Source organism: Arachis hypogaea, chromosome 8 (assembly GCF_003086295.3).
Source record: "Arachis hypogaea cultivar Tifrunner chromosome 8, arahy.Tifrunner.gnm2.J5K5, whole genome shotgun sequence".
Classification (NCBI taxonomy): Eukaryota; Viridiplantae; Streptophyta; class Magnoliopsida; order Fabales; family Fabaceae; genus Arachis; species Arachis hypogaea.
The window spans coordinates 41,723,359-41,736,298 of NC_092043.1; the positions used below are offsets into that span (position 1 = coordinate 41,723,359).

A 12,940-nucleotide genomic window follows, 5' to 3' on the forward strand; every position below is an offset into this window, starting at 1 on the left:
GTTGAATCTACATTTATTCAACTAAAAGAAAGAAAAAAATAAAAAGAAGAAAAGAAGAAAAAATACAGCATTAAAAAAATATTTTTGTGTATTTGTAGTAAATTTTGGTATAAAACTAAGATATTTATATATATATTGTAATGATAAATTTTGTATAATTCAAAATTCTTTCTCTTTCTCCTCCTCATCTTCTGCTTCTTTTTCTTCATCTTCTTATTTCATTTTCTCATTATTTCTTCTTAGGAGAAAAAATTAAACAAAGAAAAAAAATACATAATGTTACAAAATCAATAAAAAGAGAAGGAGAAAAAAAATGCAACAACAATAGCAATAATAAAAAGCATGACGAAGAAGATAAAACACGCGAAGAAAAAGAAGAAGGTGTTGGGAATAAGTAGTATGACCACAATCTAATCAATCACGTGTCAAATAATTTGTTATCATTATTATATTAAAATGTTAATATAATAATGTCCTTGATTAAATTTAGAGATTTATCATTGTGATAGTGATCACAATATTGAGAAATAAATCTTTTATAATTTAATCTAAATTGTTCTTGGTCATAGGATTATTAAAAAGGACATTAATAATCCGAAAAGATCAATATATATATGATGGTCTTCATTGGATGAAGATTAATAGATCTCATTTATTAAATTATATATATAGATGGTGCATATAGAGATATGACCATTGAACTGACTCACTCTGAGAATTCCTAATGGTTATAATTACCGCATATTTGTCAATAGTATATTCTCAAGATGAACATGGTAATAGAGTTTCCTTTGACATGCGACTATCATAGTAATTAACAATGTATTTATTATACTTTGATTCCGGACACCTAATACCCTAGGGTGCTAGTTGAATGGATATTGGGTATGATTTAAATACTTGTAGAATTAATGATTAGTCAATAAGGAATCCATCAACTCTCGGTAAAGAGTTTGAGCTCTATGATTATAATGACTGAGATGAATAAAACCTTGGCCAAGGAGATTGAATGAATGAAGAAATGAGTTTCTTAAGTCATTCACAGTTCATTATAATAATGGTAACAAGTTAGAGTTTGACAATTAAACCATACTCTAAGGGTTAACCAAGAGCTGAAAAGATGGAAGGAATTATACTTTGTTCTTCTAAGGTTTTTAGTAAAAATATATTACTTCATTCTATCGGATCGTTGAGGAGTGTTGCTAGACGCCAACCTTGATTAGTAAATTTAGTATGACTAATTTACTACCCGCTTAGTATTGAACCTATGGGGTCACACACTAACGAGTGTTCTAACCTTTGCTATAGAATTATTTAATTATTATTTTGATTTGATCAAATAAATAATTATATTAATTCAGATGAAATATTATTATATTTTTTTGCTAGCACCAAAAATATAATAATAGTATGATAATTGAGAATATTAAATGAGATTTGAGAATAATTAGTTATTCTATTTCTAAATTTGAATTATAAAGTTGGATGAGATTCTAACTGATTCTGTTTCAAATTGAGTTATGATATGATTCATAAATTTGAAAGATTCAAATTAAAATAGTAAGATATGATTTAAAATTGAATTGAGATTCAAATTTAAAATCAACAACAAATCTCATACTATATATAGGTATGCCAAGAGTAGAGGAAAACATGAGAAAGACAGAGAAAATAACAAGGGTTGTTATTCCTTTACCTCTATGCACATAAATGTATGAGAGACTAATTCTTAGAGAAGAATTTTATGGTGTGCAAAGAGTTGCAAGAGATTTCTCAATTTAGATCAGATGTTCATTGGTCAAGGGGTTGACAGCAAATGTTGGTCTCGGTGTGGATACGTATAGTGCCTTCGTACCATCGAAGGAGAAAAAGATTTTTACTAGCGTACTCAGGTATTTAAATCTGATCTACTATTATATTATATTATAGGAATAAAGTTTACGCACAAAATAGATCTTTAAGGATTACTTTCTTTTCTTTCGCTGCGTGTTATGAACACATGGTAATCCTTCAGAAGGAACACGAAAAAAAGGAGGAGTAACGTAAAAAATAATGAGGATAATAAAAAAAAAACGCATGATACAAAGGTTAGAGGAGGAATGACTTGATTTCACGTGCATTATGTGTGTGAATTTTATTAGATTAAAGTTAACTTATTTGAATTTGTTTGCTAAAAAGATTTGAATGTATAAGCAGGACTTTTGTTTTATAGGCCGTGATAATAAACACAAGTTATATTATTACATCATATACAATTTCTGTTACATACGTAGAGCTAAATTTAGGTTGTCTAGGATGAGACAAACCTATAAGACACATAAGCTCCCAATCCAGCAATAACCGCAAAAGCAGCAGCCATATTTACCACTAGATCTTTCTCTTCGTCATTCCATTTCCCTTCTTTGATTCTTGTGACAACAAGAGAAGCAGAAGCAACAAGTTCTCTGATTCCATTCCCAACAGTATCAATCATATCCTGTTTGCTCTTATCTGAAGACACTTCACCAGTACCTAACTTTGGTGTCACTTTTCTCATCCTGATTTCTTTCTCTTTTAACACACCCTTTCCCACATCATCATCATTCGAAATTATCTTTCTTGGCTCAGAAGTCTTCCCATATTCTTCTTTAACCTCTTTTTCCTTCTTTGGGAGCCTTTCATCTTCTTCTTTTTCCTCTAATTGCTTTCTCACAGCTGCTAGTCTTGTCTTGAGCCTAGCTTCATCTTCACGCTTTTCGGCCGGCGATGAATCTCTTGCAACCGCTGTTAGTGTCGCCTTTGCCTCGTCCTCCTTTTCACGCTTTGAAGGCTTCTCATCTGTTTGGGATTCAATTCTAATTGTTAGGTTTGGTTTTGACTCAGACCCATCAAGAGATTTTATAAGACTGTAAGATAAATGGAAAAAGCGAGCATGTCCAAATCATTATAGTGACTAGACTTAATTTTTGTTTTAGTATGGGTTAAATTTAATAAATAATGAAAATTATATAAGAAATGTGTTATATGTATTTTTTACAGTTAAGCAATATACTTTTTAGAGGAGTGTAGTGCTAGGGCCAGCAACTTTTGTGATTTGTACCCATTAAATAGTTATCAATGATGATTTTAATGGTGTGAGATTGGTGTGAGATTTCATCTAATGGCTCACTTTTTTTGCTAATTACATGCTGGCCAAAATTTAATAAAGTTGCTGTCCCCTGAATTTTTCCTACTTTTTATTTTTATTTCTAAAAACATATAATTTTGTTATATATTCTGAATTTTTTCGTGCACAATACTAGCATGTTTCTATCACAGTTTAAAATAAGAGATTTCTTTCTAAAGAGTAAAATCGGATGAATAGTAAAGACTTTTATTAAATTTAAAAAGAATTAATAAATATTTTGTTTTAAACTTTTTTTATTAGAAAAAATTTATTTTTTATTAATATTTAAAAATATAAAATAAAATATATTATTAAATCATTAGACTAAAATAATTAATTAATAATTAAATAATGGTCAACAACAATAAATTCTAACGAAGGGAAGATTATTTCTCTTTAACATAATGGTATTGAGTTATCGTTACCCGATAGTGGCGGTCTTTTAATAATTTGGTCTTGAACCCTATTGGCTTCTGATGGAGGGAACAACGCTTTTAACCTACTCTCATTTTCAAGCTTTGGGCTCTCAATAGGTCTATAGGAGGATGATGATGACGTGGCTTCCTCAGTACCCTTCTGTGCCTTGTTGTTTCCCATTAACGGTTTTTCCAATTTTGCATCTTCAGCTTTATTAGGAGTGGGCCTTGTTTTTCCTTGTGGTGTGTTAAGCGTCTCTTGTGGAACCGATAAGTTCTTTGGCATTGTAAGAACGAGAGTGCCAACTTCAAACTTGGCCTCAAGTGCCTCTGGTTTACAATTCTCAGGAACAGGATATGTCTGCTCAAATCTGCTCCATTTATTGCCTTGAATTGGTCTTTCTCCTGAAACCTTCACCTTTCTTGAAGATCCCACGAATGTAATTTTAATGCGTTCTTTTGTATAACCTGAGCATGCAAAAGCGTCAGAATAAAGATAATAATCTTGTTACATGTAATTTTTTTTGTGTTGCTGGTAATTGTTTATCAAAAATGTTATAGGTACACAATAAATTAATTATTATGTATTTATGTATAAATTTATACGTTGTTTAATGATAAATTTTAGTTAACTCTTTCTAAAATAAAGAATAAATTATTTTTTTTTTTGATATATTTTATTATTATTGGATAAAATAGAGTGACTTATTATGATTAAATTCTTAATCTAACCTAAATTTTATTAACCTAATTAAATAACTAGGATATAACATTTTTACAAATTATAAAAATTACCAGAGAAGTTTTATTTTATAATTTTTTTAAATCACATATCTATTAATTAATTTCAACCACTAAATAAAAAAATCTATAAAAGAGCAAATACAAAACATCAAACACACATAAAATTTAAAATTCTCAAAATACTTTCATAATAATTCTCTCTTAGAACAATGAAGATTTTTTTAAAAAAATTTAAGAAAGCAAGAAAGAAAAATAATTTGAAAATTTTAAATTTTTTGTGCCTTTTGAATATATTTTTTTTGTCTTTTGAGAATTTTTATTTTGTGATTGAAATTGATTAATAAATATATAATTTAAAAAAATTTAAAATTAAACTTTTTTAATATTTTTTATAACTTAAAAAAAGTTACATCATGATTACTTAATTAGATTAACAAAATTTAGGTTAGATTAAAAGTTAAAATAACTTAGGTTATTTTTAATTAGTATATTGTATTTTAATATATATTTTAAAATAAATACCTAAATTAAATCCTAAAGAATTTTAGATTGAATGCTTGGGTCTCTAATTAATTTTTATTTTCTAAAATTTTTAAAAATTATTTTTGTCAGATAAATTGGTTCTTCTATTATTTTCAATTAAAATTTTAATATATATATGTTAGACAAATAAATTTTTAATCAATTTTATTATAAAATAGTTAAATATCAAATATTTTAAGGTAAATTAGTCTTTCTTTAAAATAATATAGAGATCAATCTATCTTACAAAAATAATTTTTAAAAATTTTTTGAATATAAAAATTTGTTAAGAACCAAAATATTTAAAAAAAAATGAAGATCAAGCCAAATATTTATTATATCTTTTATATTAATAGTTAATTTAATGACTGATATTTTATTATGTATGTCTAGTATGGTTATATATATATATATATATACACGGACCTGGAAGATAAACATGGAGAAGGAAAGCTTCCGGTGTTTCTTTCATTTCTGATTTGGGCTGCAAAGTCTCATAGATACGACGAACAGATTGGTTTGTACGGAAAGTTGGTGTTCTTGGCCTCATAGCCATAGCTCTAGCTATATATGCAGTATATATTTGTTTTCTAATTTACAAAATTATTGTGATTTAATAAAGCCTTTCGAATTGGACTAGTTGATATTTTGTTTCGTTGTGCCTGTGTGTGTATATATATATATGAACCAATTGAAGCTCCGGAGATTTTTAGGGTTAAATGGGTTTCTTGTCATAGAGACTATTCATTCTTGTACGCTATGGTTTATTTTTGCTATGGGTTGGGTTTTCCCCGGCCACTTAGCTTCCTTTGCAGAGCAACATACAATTACATATTAAGTATAGCATGTTTGTCCGAAAAGTAAATTGTTCTTTGTTTTGCCCACACACTTGCAATAGCTATTATTAGAGGATATACTTATTTTGGTCTTTAAAGAATTTTAGATTAGACATTTTAGTTCTCAAACTAAAATTAATTACTCGATTGGTTCCTAACAATTAACTATGTCAGTTACTTAGATCCTTTACTCCGTCAACTCTAACGGAAGACAAAATAGTCCCTGACAACTCTAACATGGGACAAAATAGTCCATGATCTCATCTATTCGAAAACGACACTGTTCTCTCCTGATTTCCATCATATCTCGCATAACACTAATAGTCTAACACTGTAACTTCAAGCTACACAATACACACTCTACAACTTCAACGTTCACAAGAAAAAAAAATTCTCAACTTGTTCTCAACCAATTCATACTCAAGAAACTAATGACTATGTCTCTCAACGTTTTCGATGGATCCTATGAATCTAGACAGCAAGTCTGATTTGTCAAGACCCATAGTCGTCGTTGCCATCTCCCTCCTTCCCTGCCCTATCATCTCCACTACCACATTATCCACCACTCCTATCACTTCCTTTAGCTTCTTCTCCGAACCAATGTTCAGTAATTGCTTCAGTTTCTATATGAGCAGCAACGGCGACATTGCTCGTTGTACTGATAGCTTGGATGCGAGGTCGAAGCTGTCTGCCAACTTGGACTCCAAGAAAGAAGGAATAAAGCACTCAATGTCAATTTCAAATGAGAATTTGCATATGATGTCGAAGGATAATCTTCTCATGATGTCCTAATGTCCAACAATCTATATTGCTTGCCGGAGAGTGGAGAAAGGCGTGTCCTTGAGGTATAGTTGTAGAACTTGGTCTTGAAGATGTCATGGACGTTGTCAGGGTTGGAGGTGATGTTATCGAGAACGTGGAAGTGGATGCTTCTGGTGGATGTATCAGTCATAGAGATTTAGAAAGTATATGGTCCATGACATGTTGAGGTAGGTGCGACATATGTGGTCATTACACTATAGTTTAATCTTGGAGCTAAAGAGGAGGAAAAAAAAGATGGAAAAGAAAACTGTGAAGGTGAAGAAGAAGAATATGAATCTTAGGGTTATGCGAGATATAATAAAAATTGAGGAAGAACAGCGTCGTTTTCGAATAAAGGGGTAAGGGATTATTTTGTCCCTTGTTAGAATTGTCAGGACCATTTTATCCCCTGTTAGAATTGTCAGGACCATTTTGTCTTCCGTTAAAGTTGACTGAGCAAAAGACCTAAGTGACTGACAAAATTAATTGTTAAAAACCAACCAAGTAATTAATTTTAGTTGAGGACTAAAATGTCTGATCCGAAATCTTTGAGGACCAAAATGGATATATACTCTATATTTTATATTTGTTTCCCAACTAGTAATATACTTTTTTGAAATTTACTCGGTCTTCATTAAAAGTATAATTATCATAAACTTTTTACTACAATTGCTTGTTAATTTATGCTAATTTAGTTTAAAATGTACTGTTTTCAATATACCACAAATAATTCATCATGATTAGGGCTAAAGTGAGTTAAGCTAATTTATGAGCCACTGATAGCTGGATAATCTCACTTCATAAGCATGTGACCTGAGTTTGAGTCTTAACTTTGGATCGTTGGATAAACTAGATTCATTGGCCCGAGAGTTGACTCAATATATACATAGTTATGGCAAATTTTGTGGTGCCACTGTTAAATTAGTGACACCGTGCCACTATGAAAGTTGTTGTACCACTGAAGAAAATGTTGCTGAATTTTTGTGGATAATTAATATGTTTTTGGCTAACTTTCACCATTCACCATTCGCCACCACCCATTTTCTCATCGCTTCAAAAATTATGTTGGCTAACTTTCTTTTCTCCTTCTTTAATGTGTTCACCATCATCCTCCTCCTCATCACTGACAATCTTCGTCCGCCACCACCGTCACCAATCTTCCAAATTCAAATTACTAAATTCAAGTGGAATGGCAATCATAGGTAGCAAAACAAAGAACAGCGAACCTAGAACTGAATAATAGAGCATAATAAAGCCAATAAGCTATACAAACAAAGACCAAGTAGTCAAAAAAATAAATAAATAAAAGCAACTTAAAGATCAAGCATCTAATGGAGATACCAGTTCAATGAACTCCAGCATCATCAAGTCCAGGAACTCTACTCCCATCGGTGAAAAAAAAAATCATAGAAACCAACACATGAAACCAAAAGCGAACAAAAAAATACAACAATCATGAAAGATAACAAAGCACCAAATTTACACAGTTCAAGCAGGAATGCCAAACAAAGTTCAATAAAGATAGGCCTCAATAACAGAGCCTAATGCAACCAAGAAGCTATCCAAAACATAGATCAAGAAAACCGAATGATCAGAGGAACAAACCAACACACATCAAAGTTAAAAGGGCAAATCTGGGCAAATACCAAGAGAAGCGAGGCGGCATAAAGAGACTGAAGCGGAGGTCAAAAGGAATGCAGCAAAAAAGATTTTTTCAGAGAAGATAGTTCGATTGGAACCAACAGACGCCCATGAAAGGTACCCAAACCAACCTCCCTCCTGGCCTCACATCAACTGGTAAGAGATTTTAGTATATTATCAGTATCTTATCTAAACAATATGTAATTTACAGAAATTAAGCACTAAGCAGCGGAAGGAGAACAAGTTAATCACATGCCTGTACCATGTACAATAAATCATCGAGTGAACAAATAACTCCAAAAATAAACGTGGTTCCCCCTTTCATATCCCTTTACTCAAACCGTTAACTTCATATAATCAATCTATTTATCAATGGCCAATATAATCAGTTTACTTCATACATTCATGTATCTGATCAGAACTGTGCCATTGCTGATTAATGAGTTTCATTCATGATCTTCAATCATGTCCACATCGTCACTGAACATTAATTCGAATGTTTCCATGGCCAAAGCAGATACCATAGCTACCAGTAATCCTTGCAAGAGCAGTCACCATTTTTGAAATGATGAAAACGTATCCTGTCCCTTACTATGATCTCTCTTTGGTATATCTTAGACACTAGTTTCATAAACTCATGACAGTCCTCACAAGACCTTAGATTCTTCACAATCCGGATTTCGGAACCCTGCCTATTCCTGATTAGTCCATATGCAAGAGCTAGCTTCTCACTATGATGAAGTAACTGAATGGCTTTATCCTCATCATCCATCTCAAGCAACACCTCTGATACTCTCGGATTATACCCTTCCTTTCTAATTTCATCTACAATCTGATCCAATTTGTCATATATTTTCTCTGCTTCAGGGTGATTATAATCTCCCATAGAAAATTCACATACAGTGCCATCAACTTCAATCCTACTACACCCAGGAGGCTTAGTTAATCCCCTTCTGTTCATCAACTCTCTCACCTCTGCTTTGTTACACCACTTCCCAGCAGACGCATAAACATTGCTAGCGAGTATGTAACTCCCACTATCATCATCAGCAGTTCTCTTTCGTAGTTTGAGGTGTTTCATGAGACGCCCTGCTCTGTCGGTATCCCCATGAAGTTTGCAGGCCCATATCATGGTCCTCCAAAGAACTGCATCAGGCTTGATAGGCATTGTATTAATGAAATCCTCGGCTTCCTTCAAACGCCCTGCTCTCGCGAGGAGGTCCACCACACAGCCAAAATGCTGAATTGTAGGCTCTATACCATAGCGTTTTGGCACATCATTCAAAAACACGTAAGCTTCATTAACCAAGCCTGAATTCCTACACGCCGAGAGAACCGCTGTCATTGTCCTCTCATCAGGCTCTATCCTATAGGTTTCCATCTCAGCAAACATCCCAATAGCTTCCTGGCACATTCCATGGCTAGCAAGGGCAGAGATCATCGCGGTCCAAACAAAAACATCCTTGTCCACAACATTGTCAAACACGTTCCGTGCACTCTCTAAGCACCCGCTTTTAGCATACATATCAACAAGGGCAGTGCCAACATTCGCCTTAGAATCAATCCTCTTCTGCTTCACAATCATGTGCACCTTCTTCCCCACACTCAAAGCTCCGGTTTCAGCACAGGCCCTCAAAACAGACATCACCGTGGCATCATTGACCTCTATCCCAGCTTTCAGCATGCTATCAAACAAGGCCAAGGCGTCGACGTGGCGGTCAGCGTTGACAAGGCCATCAATCATTGAAGTCCAAGAAACCACATCCCTAAGAGGCATTCTATCAAACACCTCGCGAGCAAACCCCAACTCGCCAAATTCAGAATACATATGGATCAAGGCGTTCTGGATATACTGATCAGACCCGAAACCCGTCTTAGTGATGAGAGCGTGGATCTGTTTGCCTTGTGGGGTGAGTTTCAAGCGGGCAAGACACTTAAGGAGGAAGGGGTAAGTGAAGTTATCGGGTTGGGGTGGTTGGTAGTGGAGCATGGAGAGGAAGAGAGAGAGGGCGTGGAAGTGGTGGGTGGGGTCGGGGCTGCGGGAATAGGCGCGGATGATGGTGTTGTAGTAATAGGAGTTGGGGCGGGGGATGGAGCGGAGGAGGAGGCGAGCGTAGGAGAGGTTGCCGCCGGGAGAGAGGGCGGCGAAAGTGAAGAGCTTGGAGACGTTGCGCGCTGTGTCGTCGTTTTGAGTGCCCACTTTCAGGAGTTGCGCGTGGAATTGGAGCGCGTCGGACATGCTTCTCAGCTCCATCACGACACCACCCAGTCACCCACTCATGCTCACTAGTCAACGCCACTTCATCTTTAGTTTTTAACTTACTTTTTTTTTTATACAAAATCGTCGATAAAGTTTAAAATTAAGTTTTAAAATAATTTTTTTACTTAAATTTTAAAATTGTGAATTAAATTATTCATAACAAAAAAATTATAAAATTACAAAAAATAAGAGAAATAAAGTGTTTCTGCTCATGCAAACGGAAAAGGGAAGAAGAAGAGAGAAAAGAAGAAAAATAAAAAGCTATCCATGATCCACCTTGTTTCTGTCGCCAAAAATTTAAAACTAAGTTAAATTTTAGGGACTATTTTGTATGAAAAAAAAGGTTAGGGACGAAAAAAATTTTTGACCTATACCTTAAGAACCAAAATCGTACTTAACCTTTTTGTTATTTATTACTAGTGGAATAACTAAAATTCTGAAAATTAGACCGGTCATCAAACCACTCTAACTACTAATTCACTGATTTATTGATCTAATCGATTTAATTGTGGTTCAACTGTTTTATAATAAAATAATAAATTATACATAAACAGTTGAAATATAATTATAATCAAATATAAATCTTAAAATATCTTCTAAATTTAAAACACTACAGCAATCAAAATCTAATATAACTTTTAATCTCATCAATTATTAATAATTTATCACTCATTAGTCATTATATTATTATTGAACTCATTAAGATAGTCATAAGAAACAAAAGAAATTCATTGAATTAACTAAACCAATAACAAATATTCGTTCATTTACTTATTTAGTTAATTGAGTTAATTCAATTCATCTACTTCTTCATCTATTTATTTAGTAAATCTTAAGAAATTGTATAAAATTAATCTTTTTTTTGTTTAAACATGCAAAGAAACAAAACAAACACTATCCCATATCCAAGTAGATGATTTGTTGGAGATCAACACAAGGCTCAGACCAAATAATATTATTAGAGTTACTCTTGACACCATATCTAACCATCCAATCCGCAGCTCTATTTGATTCTTGGGACACTCACTCAACGTGAACAAGCCAAGGTCGAGATAAAAGTTCCTGAATCTTGTGAACGAAATTTTTTAATTCAGATAAATACCCACTTGTAATGTCAAGCCAATCTGTTTTACATATAATATCCCTCAAATAATAATTTCAAGCTAAAACCAACTCCCTTCAAGCAGCAAATAATTCATATATGATAATAGATCAGCAAAAATACTTTCAGAGCAGCTCGAGATCCAACCACCTTTAGAATCTCTAATAATACACTTGAATTCTGCTACATTTGAATCCAGATACAAGCTTGCATCACAATTAACTTTAAAACTGTTGTCCGCCGGTAGTTTCCAGCACAGACGATTTTGGAGAGATTTAAAGGCATAGTTTCGATTCCTATAAACCTGTAAGTCCTTGGTGGTAATTCTGCCCAAGGCAACAACATTGTAGACTGTCCAAAGGTTGTCAATATTGAATGTCATTGCACCTATGTCTTCATACCCACCAAAGCCCTGCACCAAAAGACGCCTCATTGTTAGCCAAGGCCTTCCAAAATCACTCTTCAAGAGCAGTACCAGTCGTCGAGTCCAGGATACCTGGATCCAACATATGCCAAATTGCCTTTGATCGTTCACGATCTCTAAGGCAATGTTCCATTGTTTCCTACATCTTGTTACATCTCTTACACATATTTGAAGAAGCTAAATACCGCTTGAATCGAAAGGTCTCAGTCGGTAGAGTATCATATAAGCCAAGTCACATAGTGAATTTGAACATCTCTAGAATGTTAGTATTCCACATCCAGTTCCAATTGCTATTGGCATTCCAATACAAGGTTTTCTCTAATAACCATCTATAATCCTCCCTTGCACTATACTTTTTTATTGCTGCAGGATACCACTCCCACCGTGACTCCAACTCAGTCGAACTAGGATATCTCAGACCACGAATAAACTGCTTAATCTTATGTGGAATAGACATGGTAAGACTATCAATCTCCCAAGATACCTCTTTTCATAAGTCAGTCATTATGAAATCTGATTCAAAAATATGCACCTAAGGAACAAGGTTGCAAACTTACCAAAAAGAGTCCACTCATCATACCAAACTAATTTGTAGACATCTCCAACATTCCAATGAAGTCCTTCCTTGAGATGCTCGTAGGCACAAACAATGTTCTTTCAAGTAGTCGATGAAGAATTTCTACTATTTTCACTTATACCAAACTGATTTTTGAGATATTTATGCTTCAGAACTTGCACCCACAACTTCTCGCTATTATTTAGACAATCTAATACCAGTTTTTCTAGAGGTGCCATGTTAGCACAGGAAGTATCCCTAATATCCAATCCTCCTGTCCTTTTAAGAGTTACGACAATCTCCCACCTAACCAGAGGTAGCCCTTTTCCGGTTGCTTTCAAAGAATCAATTTTATTACATGCATACTTCGGGAGAAGAGAAATTTGTATGTCATAAACCAGGATAGAGGCCATAACCGATTTGACAAGACAAAACCTCCCTGCCTTATTCAGCAGGCATCCTTTCCAACTGGAGAGCTTCCTCAAAATTTTTT

At 33.6% G+C, this 12,940-nt stretch overlaps 2 protein-coding genes across 2 annotated transcripts; both read right to left on the bottom strand.

Annotated features, from left to right (window-relative positions):
* Positions 1-2,219: 2,219 nt before the first annotated feature.
* On the bottom strand, positions 2,220-5,636 carry LOC112707531 (uncharacterized). The gene is made up of 3 exons (XM_025759291.3): positions 5,254-5,636; positions 3,571-4,029; positions 2,220-2,817 (listed from the first exon to the last, which is right to left on the bottom strand). Exons 1-3 carry the CDS (start codon positions 5,381-5,383, stop codon positions 2,291-2,293), a joined length of 1,116 nt encoding a protein of 371 aa, XP_025615076.1. The 5' UTR covers positions 5,384-5,636; the 3' UTR covers positions 2,220-2,290.
* A 2,633-nt stretch (positions 5,637-8,269) lies between these two features.
* On the bottom strand, positions 8,270-10,619 carry LOC112707532 (pentatricopeptide repeat-containing protein At4g21065-like). The gene has a single exon (XM_025759293.3). It carries the CDS (start codon positions 10,357-10,359, stop codon positions 8,632-8,634), a length of 1,728 nt encoding a protein of 575 aa, XP_025615078.1. The 5' UTR covers positions 10,360-10,619; the 3' UTR covers positions 8,270-8,631.
* Positions 10,620-12,940: the final 2,321 nt, after the last annotated feature.

Coding starts and splice junctions, on each gene's coding strand:
- LOC112707532 (XM_025759293.3), bottom strand. CDS start 10,359: ATGGAGCTGAGAAGCATGTCCGACGCGCTCCAATTCCACGCGCAACTC.
- LOC112707531 (XM_025759291.3), bottom strand. CDS start 5,383: ATGGCTATGAGGCCAAGAACACCAACTTTCCGTACAAACCAATCTGTT. Junction 4,030..5,253: donor TCTCCATGTTTATCTTCCAG/GTCCGTGTATAT, acceptor TTGCATGCTCAG/GTTATACAAAAGAACGCATT. Junction 2,818..3,570: donor TAAAAGACCGCCACTATCGG/GTAACGATAACT, acceptor AATCCCAAACAG/ATGAGAAGCCTTCAAAGCGT.